At 36.6% G+C, this 19,474-nt stretch overlaps 1 protein-coding gene across 1 annotated transcript; it reads right to left on the bottom strand.

Annotated features, from left to right (window-relative positions):
- Positions 1-6,691: 6,691 nt before the first annotated feature.
- Positions 6,692-19,118, bottom strand: LOC113428539 (vomeronasal type-2 receptor 26-like). The gene is made up of 4 exons (XM_087947420.1): positions 19,071-19,118; positions 11,538-11,687; positions 8,015-8,141; positions 6,692-7,593 (listed from the first exon to the last, which is right to left on the bottom strand). The coding sequence occupies exons 1-4, from the start codon at positions 19,116-19,118 to the stop codon at positions 6,692-6,694; spliced, it is 1,227 nt and encodes a 408-aa protein (XP_087803546.1).
- Between the last annotated feature and the right edge of the window lie 356 nt (positions 19,119-19,474).

The following is a 19,474-nucleotide window of genomic DNA, read 5'->3' as shown; positions in this document are numbered from 1 at the left end:
ATATTTACTTCTTTGACTCAATGTAAGAAAAGAGGAGTGGTTCTATACATTAAAGAGGTCATCCCAGCAAAATTGATCTATACGGATGAAGATGGAAGAGTATTAATGGTGGAAATAATGGACAATAACATAAAAATACTCTTGATTGCAATTTATGCTCCGAATGATAAACAAGAAGAATTTTATAAAAAATTACACATGAAAATAACTGGACTGGACTATGTTAATATAATTATGATGGGAGATTTTAATGGAATTGTGGACAATAAACTGGATTATATAGCAACAACAACAAAGCAAAATAGAAAGACTCTCCCTAAATCTTTTTTTAAAATGACAGATGAATTAACCTTAAAAGATATTTGGAGAGAAAGAAATGTTAAAGCTAAACAATTTACTTTTTATTCAAATAGACATTTATCATGGTCCAGATTGGATATGATTTGGATCTCATCAGAATTAATATCTAATATTCAAGAAACAAATATTGAAACAAGTACTTGGGCAGATCATAGCCCAATGACAATTAAATGGAAGGGACAAAAAAAAAAGATTGAGATGGACGTTAAACAATACTATTTTAAAGGAAAAAGATTTTACACAATGGATGGAGAAAGAATTGGTTTTTTTCTTTAGGAAAAATAAAAAAGAAGATACTTCATTGCAGAATGTTTGGGATACAATGAAGGCATATGTTAGAGGTTTGATAATAGATTATACAAGAAGAAAGAACATTAGGAAAAGGCAAGCCACTAAGATCTTGGAAGAGGAATATAAAAGACTTGAAAAAGAATTACAGAAAATGCCACAGAAAAAGGAAATTAAATTGAAGTTGGATATAACTAAACATAAAATGGAATTAATAGAGAAAGAAGAATTGGCGCAGAAAATTAGAAATGCTAAACAGAATTATTTTGAAGACGCAAACAAACCAGGTAGATGGCTAGCATATAAATTGAGAAAGGAGAAAGAATCAAGAAAAATATTGAAGTTAATAGATGATCAAGGCCAAGTTTGTTATGGTAACAAGGAGAAAAAGGAAATTGTTCGAGATTTTTATGGGCAACTATATAAACAAGAGAATATTGATGAAGAAAAGGTTAAACAGTATTTACAGAATGCTAACCTACCGAAGATGCCTAAAGAGATCGAAGAAATGCTAGAAAGCAACATAACAATGATGGAATTAACTGAAGCACTTAAGAAACAAAATAATGGGAAAGCACCGGGTCCAGACGGGCTTCCGGCAGAATTCTATAAAACATTTCAAGAATCATTGAGCATTCCATTGCTTGAAGTTATGAATGAAGCTATGTCAAAGAAGATGATACCTAAAACATGGTCAGAGGCTTATATTACACTTATTCTAAAAGAAGAGGCTGATCCACTGCAAATTAAGAACTATAGACCTATTTCTCTATTAAATGCAGACTATAAAATTTTTCCTTCAATTTTAGCAGAAAGACTAAAAAAATACTTAAATAATTTTATTCACCCAGATCAAAATGGATTCCTGCCAAAGAGACAAATCAGAGATAATATGAGAGTAATTTGGATACTTTGGAATATTATGAGGCACATCCTGAAAAGCAAATGGCTTTGATATTTCTAGATGCTCAAAAGGCATTTGACAACGTGAACTGGAGATTTATGTTATTACTATTGGAACAGATGGGTTTTGCCAGAAAATTTGTCCAAGCAATAGAAGCCATATACAATAAACAGACAGCAAAGGTAATGATAGAGGGAGAACTTACAAATTTTATTAATATAAGAAAAGGCACAAGACAAGGATGGCCCCTATCTCCTTTGCTATTTGTATTGACTTTGGAAGTGTTGAATAGAAATATTAGAGATGATAAAAGCATAAAAGGAATGAAAATTAAAAAGGAAGAATTTAAACTGCAAGCTTTTGCTGACGACTTAGTTTTTATTTTGGAAGATCCGTTAGAAACAGCTCCAAAGTTATTGGAAAAGATAGAGATATATGGTGAGGTGGCTGGTTTGAAAATAAATAAAGACAAAACAAAGATTTTGACAAAGAACATGCTACTGAGACAAAGAGAAGAACTGGCAGACCTGCTGAAAATTCAAGTTACGAATAAGGTTAAGTATCTGGGGATACATTTGATAGCAAGATGTAGCACATTAAAAGAGAATAATTATATTAAACTTAAACAACAGATAGCTATAGACTTGAAGAAATGGGAAAACTTGCAATTGTCATTAAAAGGGAGAATTTCAACAATTAAGATGAATATTTTACCTAGAATCCTATTTCTCTTTCAAACAATACCAATTAGGCTCGGAAAAGACTATTTTGATGATTTAAATAAAATTATGTTGAAGTATATATGGCAAGGTAAGAAAGCGAGAATAAAGCTAAAGCTTTTTCAAGATGCTAGAATTAGAGGAGGTTTTGGTCTGCCCAATTGGGAATTGTACTATCAAGCTGCAAGTTTGATGTGGGTTAAGGAATGGATAACGTTAAGAAAGACTATATTGTTGACATTAGAAGGTCATGATTTGCTGTTGGGTTGGCATGCTTTTTTATGGTATAAGGGAACTAAAACACAGGGTTATTTTAGAAGACATTATATACGGGAGTCTTTGTGGTTAAACTGGGAGAAGATAAAAAGACAATGTTATTTGAAAATTCCAGTTTGGTTATCGACTATTGAAGCATTTTCCTATCCTATAATTTATAAGAAGGAACAAACAGTTAGATATGGGGAACTATTGGATGAAAAGGGTGAACTTAAATCAATACAAAGTTTAGAGGAACAAGGTATAAAGATGAATTGGTTTTCATATGCGCAAATACATTCAAGGTATGATGAAGATTCTAAAACAGAGGGATTCTATGATAAACAGACTGATCTAGATAAGATTTTGATGGGTACTGATGAGAAGGTGATTAAAAATTATATGGTTATTTATTGGGAATTAAATTAGAAGAAGAACAAGTTAAAGAAACTATGATTGTTTGGGGGAAGAATTTTGGATATGGGATTGATTTAGAGAAATGGCAAAAATTGTGGTCTCAAAATTATAGAATGACAATGTCAAGAGCATATAAGGAAAATTTGTATAAGATGTTTTACAGGTGGCACTTTCCCCCGACAAGAATAGCAAGAATGTTCAAGAACAAATCTGCAAAATGCTGGAAATGTCATCAGATACCTGGTTCATATTACCATATGTGGTGGACTTGTGAGGACGCTAAAAAATATTGGACTAAAATTCGCATGTGGTTGGAAAAAATGATAAAAAAACGTATAGATTTGAATCCGGAGTTCTTTTTATTGGGAATCTTACCAGATACATATAGTAAAGATTTGAAATACCTGATTGTGAATGTATTAACAGCGGCTAGGATTGTATTTGCTAAAAACTGGAAGAATAAGAAAACACCATCACAGGAAGAAATTATTAAGAAAATGTTGGAATGTGCTGAGATGAGTAGATTGACATTTGAAATTAGAGAGCAAGAGGATAAACAATTTTATGAAATTTGGGATCTTTTTTATCAGTGGTTAGATGACAAAATACGATAATAGAATAGTTAGAAAGTTAGATAGCAAGGAATACTTTTATCTTTTCTTTTGCCTATGTTATTTGACATTATATCTATAAAGTGTTTTTAGGATAGATTTGGTATGACTATATGATTTGTTATAGAATAAACGGTTTAAAGTTTTGTTCTCTCATAAAATATGAATGATTAAAAGTATAGTCAAATGATTTATTAATAGTGATATTAGGATATATAAGTTTGGATTGACAATACGAGTTGTTATGTAATATAACTGCAATTGAGACTATGAAATGAATGCACAAAACTGATGAACCAACCGACACACTGTATGTACATAAGAGAGTTGATGTTTTAATGTTTTGTTTGTCTTGTTTGTTTGTAGAAAATCAATAAAACTGATTTCAAAAAAAAAATAGTTTGTAGCTCTGCAGCTGTGTCATCAAAAGGGAACTGTTGATAGGCTTGTGATATGTCTAGTTTCAAGAAAATGGCTCAAAAGAATGCAGCAGGTGCTGAATAATTGGGACTGGATAAGCGCTGATTTGTAAATATTTGTTTAGAAGCACTTGTAATCAGCACAAATTCTTAAAATGCCATCTTTCTTCAAGGGTGTCACTATTGGGGTTTCCCTTTTTGTGAAGGCTACAGGCTCTAATATGCCCTGTTTAATTAATTTGTCTAGTTCCTTCTCCAGCTTAGGACAGTTTGCAAAAGGTACTCTTCGAGGATTTAAACGAATTGGAACTGCTAGATGGTCCAAGTTGAAAGAAATTGGGGTTTCCAAATAACAGCCTAGGCCTTCGCTGAACACATCAGCATAGTCACTGAACAAGGCGTCCACCTCTGAATTTGCAATAGAGTGGATTCCGCCTATATGAAGGCCAAGGGCAGGGAATCAGTCTAACCCCAACAGGCTTGGGAGGGCACCATCCACTACCACTAAAGGCAAGTGACCGTTAAAATTTTGAAATTGAATAAAAAACTTGCCTTTTTCAGATGAGTGGGATGGTTCTGCCTTGGTAGTCAAGTAGGGTTAAGTTCCAGCCTTGAAGACTCTTCTTTGCCATCCTGGGGAACAGTCATTTCAATGTGCTCCACAAGATGATGGACAGCGCTGAGCCGATGTCTACCTGCATCCTGCAATGTTTCCCTTTTAAAGAAATAATAACACTGATCTTTTTAGAGCCTTTGATTGTCAGCTTGACATGGTAGCAGGTGAAACAGTCTTCAATTTGTTTTTGAAAATGCTGAGTTGTCTGAGGTTTCTGTGGTTGGGCAAAAGTCTTTCCTGCTTAACAAATCCTGGCTAAATAACCCTTTCTCTCGCATTTTAGAAAAATGGCATTCCTGAACTTGCAGGATGCCCTAAGGTGATTTCCTCCACAGCTTAGACAGATGGGTTGAGATCATGGAGGTTGACTGGGAACTGACCTGTTTTCCCTCTGACTGGTTTTGGACTGCCTGAGGCGATTTACATAACTAGTTTCTTCAGAGCCTTCCTCTGTGGAGGCTTCATCGTAATGAATGGCTGAGCTGTTCTGACTGACTGGATTTCCCTGAATTTCTGCTGTTGAAAATGCTGACAGCTCTGCAGCTTGAGATTCCTCTATTGCTAATTTTAGGGTCAAATCCCCTTTAGCCAATAGACGCCTTTTTAGCCTTAAGTCCCGGACTCCACAAACTAGTTGATCTAATAGCATGTCCTCCAGATAGTCTCTAAACCCACAGTGCTAGGCAGCTGTTCGTAAAGCTGCCATATACCCACTAATAGTCTCTCCCTCAGCCTGGGTCCATCTACTAAAAGCATGACACCTAGAAAATCGGGAGAGCTTAGGGGAATAATGGTTAGAAAAAATTTCCTGCAATTCTTCCCATGGAACAGTCTTAATTGAATATGGAGCCAGCAATGTCAGCGAGGTCTATTGCATCTAGGAAACAGTCGAATCGGTTTCTGTAGGACTCCCATGTCTCTGCTCTCAGTCTGAAAGGTGGGAATGCAGGGTTTGAAGTCATCTCGTCTCAGCGGTGGCGGTTCTTCTGAGGAAAGTTGAAATTCGAGCTCACGAATAGTGACACTAAGCTCTTAAAGTGACATACAGCTTGGTAGTGGCTTTGGCTATTTTTGTAGTGACTTCGCTCAGCGATTCTTTGCTCTTATATGTATCCCGCCCTCGTTGCCAGTGTAGTGGAGCAGCAGAATAACTGAGGCGAACGCGGAGCAAACTTCAGCTTTAACTTTATTGAAACAATAAAGGGTTGCCGTGACTGCCGCGTTAACAAGGCAGCCAGCTCGCAGGCAACAGCTGATGCTGTTTGACAGCTCCCTTTTATAGTCAGCTGTGAAACGCATCAGCCAATAGGAACAGTCTGTGTTCCTGCGGGAAGCACGGACCGGAGTGAAGACTTCAGCTCAGTCTTTTCAGAATGCAACAATAACAATACAAGAGCAAACAATAGACACAAACTCAAGATAAACCACACCAAACTTGATTGCAGAAAATACAACTTCAGCAACAGAGTGGTCAATGTCTGGAATACTCTACCTGACTCTGTGGTTTTTTCCCCAATCCCCAAAAGCTTTAACCTTAGACTGTCTACTATTGACCTCACCCCTTTCCTAAGAGGTCTGTAGGGGGCGTGCATAAGCGCACCAATGTGCCTACCTTCCCTGTCTTATTTTTTCTTTTTTTTCCTTATTCGTATCCATTTCATGTATTCATAAGTATGTTTATAGTTATACCTGTTATCTTATAATTGCTTCACAAAATAAATAAAAAACATCATCCCTGAAAACGAAACATAACACCAACCTATATAGCAACAAAAACACACATTATTAGCCATAATCTTTAATTTAGTCTAAAACCATATCAGAACATCTCTGGTAACAGTTTATCCAGCCTGGTTTCAGAAATTTTATTAATGTCATTGATGATAGTGATGCTTTAACAGGAATTCAGATTGTGACAATTGAAAGATATGATTAATTGAAATAGTTTGAATTGTTTTAGCAACATTACTACTCAATTATTATAATTCAAAATGCACACAGAATGAAGAAAAATAAGTAAGAATACATAAAACATTACTTCAAGATATGTGATTTTATACTGGATGTAAACTGAACAAAAATAAACACCAATACAAGGAGTCTTAATGAGATTTCATCATCAGATGTTCCTTGGTGTTTATGTCAGGTCTCAGTGTAATAATGTAGCACTTGGGAACAAAAATACAACCCAATAAACCTAGGCTGGAGGCCAATATGGAGAAGATCTGCACAGCCACCATGTATTTCCCTTTGGTGCTCAGGTAGCCGGGCACAAAGGAGATCCATACACTACAAAAAACCAGCATGCTGAAGGTGATCAGTTTGGCTTCATTGAAGGTCCCTGGCAGATTTCGAGCCAGAAATGCCACCAAGAAACAGATGGCAGCCAGAAAACCCATGTAGCCAAGGGCAGTGTAGAACATGGTCACTGAACCTTCGTTGCACTGCAGCAGGATGTGTTCTGGCTGGGAATGAAAGTCAGAATCTGGGAAGGAGGGAAAGATTCCCAGCCATGTCACACAGATGCCTACTTGAATACCAGAGCAGGATAAAACAATCGAGTGGGCCAGACCCTTCCCCAGCCATTTCCTCATCCTGCTTCCTGGCTTTGTAGCCAGGAAGGCCACCACCACCATTACAGTCTTGGCCAGCAAAGAAGATACGGCAACAGAGAAAACAATACTGAAAATGGTTTGTCGAAGGAGACAGGTCATTTTCATGGGGCGACCGATGAATAGAAGGGAGGTCAAGAAAGAAAACAGGAGAGAAACCAGGAGAACATAGGTGAGTTCACGGTTGTTGGCTTTGACTATGGGAGTTTCTTGGTGTTTAATGAAGATTCCCAGAATAAAGGCAGTGGTTAGGGACAAAGCAATGGCAAAGAAAGTCAGGATGAGTCCCAATGATTCTTCATAGGATAAGAAGCTTATGGTTTTGGGAACACACTGATCCTGCTTCTTACTCGAATACTGGTCATCTGGACACTTTTCACAATGGGCTGCATCTGCAAAAAAAATGGTTAGTGCGTATCTCTTTCTGCTGCTGTAGGAGCATGAAAACCGCATCAGAAATCAATTATTTCATTTTCAAAGAATAATATAATATTTCTGCCCAGGGATATTCATATGACACAACATTAGTTCAAATAACCAACAACCTTTTTAAAGGCTGAAAATGCATGTGATTATCAGTTCTCAAAACCTGTCCTCTTTCCCAAAACGAAGCAAGAAAGTAACACCTCAATAGATTATTTTAATGCTTGCATCATCGTACAAAATTTGATAGTGATAGTGCTCAATCATTGAAATGTTTGTGGATGCCTTCAAGATTTGTAATGTTTTTTCTTGCTTCTTGATCAAATACCCCCAAAAAGCAATAGAGAATTTTGATTGTATCCTTGTTGTTTTTGTAGCCACCCACCGTACCTTCTTGCCCAGAGAATGTTCCTTCCACACACGGAGAACAGTCGTAGCAGCAAACTGGGGCTCCCTCTCTCACAAGCTTGGCATAACCTGGGGAGCAACTTTCTGTACATCTTGAATAAGGCACCGTCTAAACATAAACCAAAAGATTAATCAGGGCAATATATAAATAAGACATAATATATTAAGAGACGTGGTGGGTCAGTGGCTAAGATGCTGAGCTTGTCAATCAGAAAGATTGGCAGTTGGGCAGTTTGAATCCCTAGCACCATGTAGTGGAGTGAGCTTTCATTACATGTCTCAGCTTCTGCCAATCAAGCAGTTCGAAAGAATGCAAAAATGCAAGTAGAAGAATAAGGACCACTTTGGTGGGAAGGTGCCAGCATTCTTTGCACCTTCAGCATTTATTCATGCCAGCCACATGGCCACGGAGACGTCTTCTGACAGTGCTGGCTCTTCAGCTTTGAAATGGAGATGAGCACTGCCTCCTAGATCCAGAAACGACTAGCACGTATGTGCAAGAGGAACCTTTAGTTTTCAACATAAACCACAAGATTAGTATGAATTATAAAACTTTACTGAAATCAGCTGGCTTCCAAAAGTCCGGAGTATGATGCCTTTGTCTCTTTCCCCTATATTTATAATACTTAATATAGAACACATAACTTACATTGGGATTCTGTCTGGTACGTTCTAAAATTATACAGTGTTATCAAAACCAATACAAATCTATTCATTAATACTGATATTCATTTACATCTTAAACATTTAGCACATTACTTTTTAGTTAAATCACATACTTTTATCGGAGCACCTATTTTCCGTAGTTATTCCCCCACCACATCACATATTATAGATCATTATTTCATTACGATGTTCCCCCTTCTACTTCAAATCTCTCATTTCACAAAAAGTTTCACTAGGATAACATAGTCTAATCATTAATATTAACAATCATTTATATCTTAAATATTTTACCCCTTTCAGTTAATATCATGCCTTTGTGGGAACACTTATACTTTCCAAAATTATTTTCTCCCCCACATCACATATCTTAAATCATTGTTTCATTACAGTACTCCCCTTTTCTTAACAAAAGTTTCACTAGATTATACTAAATATTTTATCACATTTTAAGTTACATATTATTTCCAATTTTCTATGGTTATTTCTAAATACAAATATAAAAATACAATCTTATGTACCTTTCTAGAATCCCTTTTTCAATAAAATTTATCCATTATCTCTAAAAAACTTTTGCTTCTTTACATCTTGCTCCCCACCATTAAGGCTTCTCATCCCTTCCTTTCTCCCTTGCTTCTTCTTCTCCTTGTCCTCTTTACCCCCTTGTCTCTCCACCTCCCTTTTATTCTGCTTTCCCCCTTTCTGTTGTTTCCTAACATAATATCCCCTTTTCACCTTATTCTTCTCTTTTTGGATTATTTTTCCAGGTTTTAAAGTCTTCTTTTTCTTTTTCTCTTCTTTTTTCCTTCCCCGACCAAAGTCACTTGTTCATCAAATATGGCTGCTTCTTTGTCCCAGTCATCCTGTTGCTCATTCAGCTTTACATAAGTACAAACCGCCATTTCTAAAAATTGAAAGAGAGTGCCAAGGACATCTTTCCCTTCTTGCTTTTCTTTTTCATATTTTTGATATACAAGTTTCAGTCCATCCACAAATGATGCCCTTGTGTAGAGAAAACGTTTTTCCAAACAATCACCTGAGTGCTTTTAATCAGAAATAATTCTCAGAAGTTCCAAAATCACCAAACAATCCAAACAAGCTATTTCTTTTAAATACTTTCTCCTTCTTCACTTTCTCTTTCTGGGGTTAAAGTTTAGTCACAAAGTTCCCTTTAAAATATATCTTTTAGAAGTCTTATTGATGTTTAGTAACTCTTTGAAGTTCTAGGCAATCTTCTCCTTATTTTCAAATTTTGCTCCAATTTTTTTTCCTCTCCCTTCCCACTCACAGCCAAAAATATATTTTTTTCCTTTAAATGTTCAGAAATCCTTATCCCTTCAGCATTCAATTACCTCCAATGCAGGTTTTCGGATTTCTCTTGTGATTCCATCCGCTGTCACGTTAGGAAGGAGAGTGAAACAAAAAGAAAAAAGAAAACTCCTTTTTAGAATATTCGCAGCTTGTAACTCTCACTGGAAACAATGTATCTTTAGCAGCCTTCAACATTCCAGGAAACTTTCTCTTGCCTTATCCCGGTTGAAAGCAACTTTCATAATTCTTCCAACTTTCTCCCTCCTGCACCTTCTTGTCCGGCTGCAGATTTATCCGTGGCGGCCATTGCTGACTGCCGCTCCTCCGCCTTGGGAAAAGTAGGTCCTGCTGGCTGGGGAGGGGGTCTGCGACACACCCAAGCCCCTGTCCGGATCCCCCGTGTCTTCAGCTGCCTCTACGGGGCAGCTATATCCCCCAGATCCAAACAGATCGGGGGAACCTTGGCGGTGAGCGCGGCAGGGATCGCGCAGTGTCGCAAATCCCTGCCGCTGCCGAAGCCTCGCAAACCAGAAGTCCGTAAATGGCTTTTTTAAGCTGCCTTCATTTCCCTCACCACGTTCTTAATGCTATCTTCCTCTTATGCAATTCAATGGGCTAAAACCTTCCTATTCTGGATTTTCTCCCCAAGAAGCTTTTACAAAAGAAAACTCATCATTTCACTGACAACTGATTATGAACCATCAAAATATTACTAAAGCTGGGAATGTTGGTATGACTGGATAGAACAAAGATAGGAAATATATTAGTAAACAATGTTAACTGTAAAGGAGGTAGCAATTACATACTCACAATAAGATGTTCTGACTGAATAGTGGCATATGGAAGGGTTTATATTCCTTGCAGTCATATGGTTGTTAACAGTCTTTTTGAAAGTTGTTTAGGCCCCTTGGAATTTATCTGTGCCCTCAGGGTCACGTGAATAGTGCAAATGGGAGTGGAACCTTCCTGCAATTGCTGAATCTATATCCTGTTGACAACACAGTCTTTTCAGCAGTCCCAAAACCTACCATCCTCCACCATTCAGTCAGAACAGAAGAAACTTCTTGGATGAGAAGTGAAACATCTTCAATGGAAAAAAAAATCCAGGTGCTTTCTGAAAAAACATTTTTGGCACAACCATGACCTGGATCACTGACATAGACATTCTGGAGGTTCTCTTACTGAAAAAAATTAATTTCATGTACTATAAATTATGGCAACATATTCCAGTTTAATAATGTAGATTGCAAATTCCGCAATACAATGCAGCAGGTTCCAGTGTGTGACAGATTATTGTAAGACCTCTAAAGTAAAATATATCTAATAAATTAATGAGGCCTTAAGTTCTCTTAGTTGGAAGTTTTCTCAATTGGCCTCCATAAGAATTATTTCTGAGCATAAAATTTACACATATGGAGATAAATAAGAGGAAAATCCAAGCAGCCTCAACTACTTTGTTAAATAAAGTTGGCCATTGGATGGCACTTTGATTGACAGAAATCTTGACTTCTGAAGAGGATTGGCTTTCTACACTCCCAATTTTCACCCCCGCATCTGATTTGTTCCAAACTGATGTCCAGTGCATGATATCAAAATCACCAACAGGAACTCCATTTTCATCAAAAGAAATCCCATCTGTGGAAATATTTTGATGTTGGAAGTTCCTCAGGAACCTATGGAGCTGCAGAAACATAGAAAGAATATTACAATTTGAGCCTTTATTCAATGTTTTTCTTGCTCTTATTATGGATTGGAGGTACTCTGAATAATTCAACCTCTTCAAATCATCAAATTTGCAGGCAACACTAAGCACTGGCAGGAATAGGCAACATCCCAGAAGACAAGCTGAATATCCAAAAAGATCTCTGCAAATTGGATAAGGGCCCCTACCTAACAAAATAAAATTCAGCATAGATAAAAGTAAGGATTTCCACTGAGGCAAGAAAATACAAAAGTACACGTTGTTAGGGATAACATTGTTTACCCTAACTGGTTTGGGTAAAAATAATAAATAAGTTATCATGGTTTGTTGGTTAAAGTGTGTGTAACTTTAACTACAAGAATGTAATTAAGGGTGTGGTTGTAAAAGCACCATAAAAGAAGCAAGTCAGTTGCAGCTCTCTCTCTCTGGCTTAATGATCCCTAATTACTGGATGGGTTGATGACTGCGTTTTTCCTTACTGGAACGGAGGAGAGAAAGGAGTGTCGATTTCTCAACGGAGAGAAGAGATAATACGGACTGATTTATTGTAAGTGAACTGACATTGGATATTCAACACGGACTTTGCAAATTGAGTATCCCCGACTGGACTGACTGAAATGGTACATGACTAATGGACCGTTTATTTTGACTATGCTATAATTCCTAATGGAATAAACTATATTTTTGATAGCACAAGCGTATCTGTTTTTTACTGCATGTTAACTAAAATACAAACTATCTCACACATTTACCTGTCTGCCTATCTGACTACGCTACACATTCTGTTTAGTTTGTTTTCCTTAACACTCGTTGAGGAATTCAGGCTTAACACTGGCTATGGGCCCAGAGAGACTGCAAAGTCAGTTTAACTAGGATAAAAAACAGGTTTATGTAAAAAGTGAGATTTTGTGTTGTTACACGTTACAGTAAACAGACAGCTGTGTTTTATCAATTATAGTTTTATATCCATATATTGAAACATGGCACAAGTCAGTCTACAAAGTTTGTCCCTTATATCCAAGCTGGATGGAACAAACTATGTTTCATGGTCTATGAAATGTAGTCTACTTCTACGAAGAGAAGGTCTGTGGAACATAATTGAAAACCAACAAAACGTAGAGGAATGGGATACTGAAAATGAGGAAGATAGTCAAAAGATAGAAGACTTTAAACAGAAAAATGAACAAGCTCTTTGCATCAGAGGACTAACACTATCTGATCAGCAACTTGTTCATATACGCGGAGAGCAAACAGCTGTTGGGTGTTGGCAAAAACTGAAGAGGATTTATGCCTGAGATAACGTTGGTGCTCACATAAATTTAACACGGAAGGTTTTCCGGAAGCATCTCCAAAAGAATGGTGATATGCTGAGTCATTTGAATACTATGAAAAGCATTTTTCAAGAACTGCACGAGAAGGAGCTTATTTTCTCTGAACTACACCAGGTCTACATAATTCTATCTTCATTAGACGAAAGTTTTGATGACTATGTAACTTCCCTTGAAATTTTACCTAAAGAAAGCCTAACTTTAACTGATATCACTGGCAGATTGATTGAAGAGGCCAGAAGAAGGCTTGAAAGAGATCAGTTAAGGAGGGAGCAACCTCAAAAGGAAGATAATGAACCTACTGCATACGCAATTAAAAGGTGTTTTAATTGTGGAGGTAGAGGACATTTGGCAAGATTTTGTAAGAAAGCAAAGCACCAGAATGCAAGTCAGAATATTGGAAGTCATCAAAGAAAAAATAAAAATTTTGAGTTAGCCATTTATAGTAATGGAGTTGTAAAAAATAATTTATGGGTGGTTGACAGTGGAGCATCCCACTGTATAACAAATGATAACAAAAAATTTGTAAAAATGTCCATGAGTTCACAGCATATCTCATTGGCAAACGGATGGAAAATGAAAGCAAAAGGTGAAGGTATTGCACATTGTTCTTATATAAAAGAGAACGTAAAAATGTTATATGTACCTCAACTTAAATTTAATTTGCTTTCAGTTAGAATGTTGGTTAGATTAGGATATGTAGTTACCTTTAGGGGAGATACTTGCTTAATTGAAAAAGAAGGTAAGAAAATTACTGCATCTTTAAGAGGTGAATTGTATGTGTTAAATGATAATAGTTTAGAGGTGGCTAACACGGTTTATGAAAATAAGAAACCTCATGATGAATGTATTCACTTGTTACACCGATGGCTAGGTCATTTAAATTTTAAAATGATTAAGAGAACTGTTCAACTATCTAAAGGAATAAGTTTGAAACCTTGTAATAACTATTTGCAATGTTCTGCTTGCAATCAAAGCAAAAGCAAAGTCATACCGGCAAATAGAGTTGATGGATTTACTACCAAAGAGCCTTTAGAGGTAGTATTTGCCGATATAATAGGTCCTAAAAAACCAAGTGTAGGTGGTGCTAGATACATATTAAGCATAATGGACCACTATTCTAGGTATGGTTTCTGTTTTCTAATGAAGAGAAAAACTGAAACGCATCTAAATTTCTTTAATTGGTTAAAATTTCAAGAGAGGAAAACTAAAAAGAAATTAGTAACTCTTATAACAGATAATGGTGCGGAATTTACAAATAATAAATTCCAGAGTAGACTTAGAATGGCAGGTATTCAACATAAAAAGTCTGCACCATATAGGCCTCAACATAATGCCTTTATAGAGAGACGAGGCCAAACACTGCAATCAATGGGACGGACTATGTTGTCTGATTCAGGATTACCTGACAATTTGTGGGGAGAAGCTATAATGTGTGGTAATCACATATTAAATAATGTTATTAATTCAACAACAGGTGAATTACCATTCACACTGTGGCATGGTAGGAAACCTGATTTAAGTTACATTCACACATTTGGTGCACCAGCATGGGTGCATATCCCTACACAACTCAGAAACAAAGGACAGCATAGAGCTAAAAGATTATTTTTTGTTGGATATCAATCAAACCATAGATCTTATAGATTCTGGGAACCAGGTACATCTAGAGTATACTGCAGTGCTAGTGAACAATTCCTAGAACATATAGGATGGAATAGATTAGAGCAAGATTCAGATAATGATGTAATTATAGAAACCTACAAGAGGCAGAAAGAAAAGACTAGTTATAAGAAAAGTCCAATTAAAGAAGAAGTCCACGAAGAGCAAATAGAACCAGAACAAGAAGAAATAATTGATCAAGAAGAGATAGATAATCAAGAACAGGAAATAAAGGAAAGTCCACCTATAAGTCCTGTAATACCTAGACGCACAACATGTGTAACCAGACCACCTGAAAGGTATCAGGCAAGTATAGTTTGCCAAGTAAATAAAGTTCCTACAAGTATAGATGAACTTAGGATGTATCCTGTAAGGGATCAGGAGAATTGGCAAAAGGCAATGGAAAAAGAGTTAAATTCATTAAAGGAAATGAAAATATATGAAGATACCAAATTACCTCCAGGAGAAAAATCCATTGGGTGAAAATGGATATTCAAAGTAAAGACTGGAAATAATGGGACAGTTACTTATAAGGCTAGGTTAGTAGCTCAAGGATTTAATCAAAATGCATTTGATTATGGTAAGGTATTTGCACCAAATTTAAAAGCTATAACTTTAAGAGCAGCTTTAGTGTGGGCAGCTAAGAAGAATTATATCGTTAACCATTTAGACGTAGAAACTGCCTATCAACATGCACCATTGCAGCATACAATATATTTGAAAAAACCAGTTGGTATAAATGATAATAAAGCAAATAGCAATGATTGTTGGAAACTCAAAAAGAGTCTATATGGATTGAAACAATCTGGCTATGAATGGAACCAATATATTGTGAAAAAATTAAACAATATAGGGTTTAAATCTGGTTTAGCAGATCCATGTATGTTTAAAAGAGAAAATAATGGAACGGTGTCATTATTGTTATTATTTACAGATGATATTGCTTTGATTACTAAGATCAATAATGAAGCTACTGAGATTATTTCATTATTAGCCAAAAAGATAAAATTAAAGCATTTAGGTGAAATTAAAAAGTATCTATGATTGACAATTAACAAAACCAAAAATGGATTTAAGATATCCCAAGAGGATAAAATTTGCCAATTAATTAAAATGTATAAAATGGAACTTTGTAAGCCGGCAAAGACTCCAATGAGTCAGGAAGTTTGCCAAACTGATGCTCAAAGTCCCAAATTCGATAAGACCATCTATCAATCTTTGATTGGTAGCTTATCATATATAAGCAATTGGTCAAGGCCAGATATTGCTTATAGTGTTAATCAGGTGGCACGATTTAATAATGATCCACATCAATGTCATTGGCAAGCATTAAAGAGAATTTTAAGATATCTTAAGGGAACAATGCACCATGCATTGTATCTAGAGCCGAAAGGTGATTTGATTCTTAGTGCCTATGCAGATGCAAGTTTTGCAACTGACATAAACACTAGAAAATCAACATCTGGGATGGCTATATTATTTGGTAAGACACTAATAGGGTGGAGGTCAATCAGACAACAGCATATCAGCTTGTCCACGATGGAAGCAGAATTTTCATGTCTGTCATTACTATGCACTGACTTAATTCTGTACAAACAGTTATTATTAGACATGGGTATAACTGTTAAAGATTCCATTATTGTGTACGAGGACAACCAGGCAGCCATACAGTTAGCTACTAATATTGCTGAAAAGACTAGATCAAAGCATACTGATTTAAGATACTTAAATGTTAGAGAATCTGTGAAAAATGGTCTAATTAAACTAGAGTACTGCATGACGGAAGAAAACATTGCAGACCAGTTTACAAAAGCTCAAGGTGTAGTAAAATTTAAAGAGAGTTGTAACAATTATGATTTAAAGGTGTAAATGATTATATTATTATTATATATTATTATTATTTACCCAAAAGGGGAGAATGTTAGGGATAACATTGTTTACCCAAACCAGTTAAAATAAAATAGTAAATAAGTTATCATGGTTTGTTGGTTAAAGTGTGTGTACCTTTAACTACAAGAATGTAATTAAGGGTGTGGTTGTAAAAGCACCATAAAAGAATCAAGTCAATTGCAGTTCTCTCTCTCTGGCTTAATGATCCCTAATTACTGGATGGATTGATGACTGCGTTTTTCCTTACTGGAACAGAGGAGAGAAAGGAGTGTTGATTTCTCAACGGAGAGAAGAGATAATACGGACTGATATATTGTAAGTGAACTGACATTGGATATTCAACACGAACTTTGCAAATTGAGTATCCCCGACTGGACTGACTGAAATGATACATGACTAATGGACCGTTTATTTTGACAATGCTATAATTCCTAATGGAATAAACTATATTTTTGATAGCACAAGCGTATCTGTTTTTTAGTGCATGTTAACTAAAATACAAACTTATCTCACACATTTACCTGTCTGCCTATCTGACTACGCTACACATTCTGTTTAGTTTGTTTTCCTTAACACTTGTTGAGGAATTCAGGCTTAACACATGTTATAGACTATGTGAAACTTGGCTTAATGCCAGTAATTGTGAGAAGGATCTTGGAGTCCTAGTGGACAATCACTTAAATATGAACCAACAACGTGTGGCAGCAGATAAAAATGCCAATGCAATCCTAGGCTGCATTAACAGAGGGATAGAATCAAGATCACAAGAGGTTCTAATATTGCTTTACAAAGCCTTAGTAAGACCACGTTTAGAATACTGCAACCAGTTCTGCTCATCAACACAATATAAAAAAGGTACTGAAACTCTGGAAAGACTGCAGAGATGAGCAACAAGAAATGATTAGAGGGCTAGAGGATAAAACATACCACAAACAGTTACAGGAATTTGGTATGTCTAATCTAAGGAAAAGAAGGAGTGGGGAGACATGATATCACTTTTCTAATATTTGAGGGGGGGGGGGGTCAAAACATTTCCCAAAGTACTAATAGGTGAGAAAAGAAATAATGGTTGGAGAGAAGCAACCTAAAACTAAGAGGAATTTCTGAGCAGTGAGAGCAATCAACCAATGGAATAGCTTGCCTTCAAAATTTGTGAGTGCTCCATCACTGGAGGCTTTCAAAAAGAGACCTGGGCAACCATTACTCTGAAATGGTATGGTATAGAATAAGGGTCTTCAAATTTGGCAAGGTTAAGACTTATGGACTATAACTCCCAGAATTCCTGAGCTAACATGACTAGAGGAGGAATTCTGGAAGTTGAAGTCCACAAATCTTAAAGCTGTCAAGTTTGAAGATCCCTGGTATAGGGTGTCCTGCTCGATTAGTAGGTTGGACTAGGGAACCTGTGAGGTCCTTTCAAATTCTATTATTCTAAGTTTCATGTTATGTGTTTTGCAGGTTCACCATCCCAGCCCATCTGAGCCAAGACCATTTTCAGATATGGGGAAATTTTACATGGGAGAAGATGGAGAATACAATTTTACCATCAGTCCTTGTCAAGATGAAGTTAGTGGAGTTTAACTTTGGGCTAGGAATGTAACAAAAATTGCATAGTGATGTTATCTCTTTCAAAGAGTAGCTATGGAAGCGTATCCATTAGTTCAGGAGATGATTGCACGAACCTTTGGTTGTCCCCAGAAGATGCTTTGATTTATACCTTGTTGCTACGTTACAAAATTTTAGGCACCAAAGTCCAATTTTATTCCAGAACAAACAACCCAGCTGAACTCCTTAGCTTGGAGACTAGATGACTTTGTGATCACAATAAAAGATTGAGGATTGCTGGACTATTCTGATGCTTGTTTAATTTTGACATTTTGTCAGCATTGAGCTATTTCTGTCACAAAAGCATCCCAAACTAGACAGGTTGTTTAACTCTGCACTATTTTTCTCTATCACCTCTCTCTCTCTAACTCACTGTCAGGGTTTCAAGTAATATGCCCATAGCAAACAGGACTCTGAGTTAAGTAGGTTCCTCAAATATCAGTTTTATTGGACATATCATATAGGCATGTGCTGGTGAAACCTGACTTTAAACATTACCATGGTTTTCACTTAATTAAAAATAAAAGTTTTCCTCCTCTTTCCAAACTATCAGTCACATGGTCTAATCAAGGTGCTATCCAGCTGCCTGGTGACTTCACTCATCCTCTCTCTGGCCACCGCTGGGAATATCCTTGTTTCCCAGGAGACAACAAAACCCCATCTATCTCTATTCCCGCCTCCCTTTCCCTCAGTTCCAGGGTGGCAATACTGAAGCATCAAAATGGCCTCAGTCAGGTGAGCTTCAGGGTTGATATTTACTCTCAAATACCACTAACTGCACAACTGCTCTTTGGAATATCTCACCCTTTTGACATCTAATTTAATATTGAGGAATTGGAAGGGGAGAATCAATGGAACCTCAAAGGAGAATACTCACCTGCCATGGCTGTACAATCTGGGGTGGTTGATGGTATCCAACTTGCATTCTCCTCTTACTCCATTGGGAGGAAGAGGCAGCACTGAGGACCCGGGCCACAATTTGAATTATTTGGGAAATACTGGAGGAATCCTGAGACAGGATTCTTGCAATCACATCATGGGACGGGAATTCCCAATTCTCTTTTTCTCTGCATTTTTTCCAAACTTTCTTTGATAACAGAGGATTTGAATAGGAACATTGGAATGCTTCCTTTCCATACAAAAGGTGATTAAAAAACTGTATGGTTACTTATTAGAAATTAAACTAGAAGAAGAACAAGTTAAAGAAACTATGATTGCTTGGGGGAAGAATTTTGGATATGGGATTGATTTAGAGAAATGGCAAAAATTGTGGTCTCAAAA

The sequence above is a fragment of the Notechis scutatus genome, chromosome Z (genome assembly GCF_049901735.1).
Source record: "Notechis scutatus isolate UNSWTSFEM ecotype Mainland chromosome Z, rNotScu1.2, whole genome shotgun sequence".
Classification (NCBI taxonomy): Eukaryota; Metazoa; Chordata; class Lepidosauria; order Squamata; family Elapidae; genus Notechis; species Notechis scutatus.
Note: the sequence above shows the minus strand (reverse complement) of the source record. Positions and strands in the feature narration are given on the sequence as shown.

Bases quoted from the DNA above. Each gene is read 5' to 3' on its own strand.
- LOC113428539 (XM_087947420.1), bottom strand. From the start codon at position 19,118: ATGCAAGTTGGATACCATCAACCACCCCAGATTGTACAGCCATGGCAG. The intron at 11,688-19,070 runs GTGAGTATTCTC...ATGTTTCTGCAG, and splicing joins AGATTGTACAGCCATGGCAG to CTCCATAGGTTCCTGAGGAA. The intron at 7,594-8,014 runs GTACGGTGGGTG...TTTTTTTTGCAG, and splicing joins AACATTCTCTGGGCAAGAAG to ATGCAGCCCATTGTGAAAAG.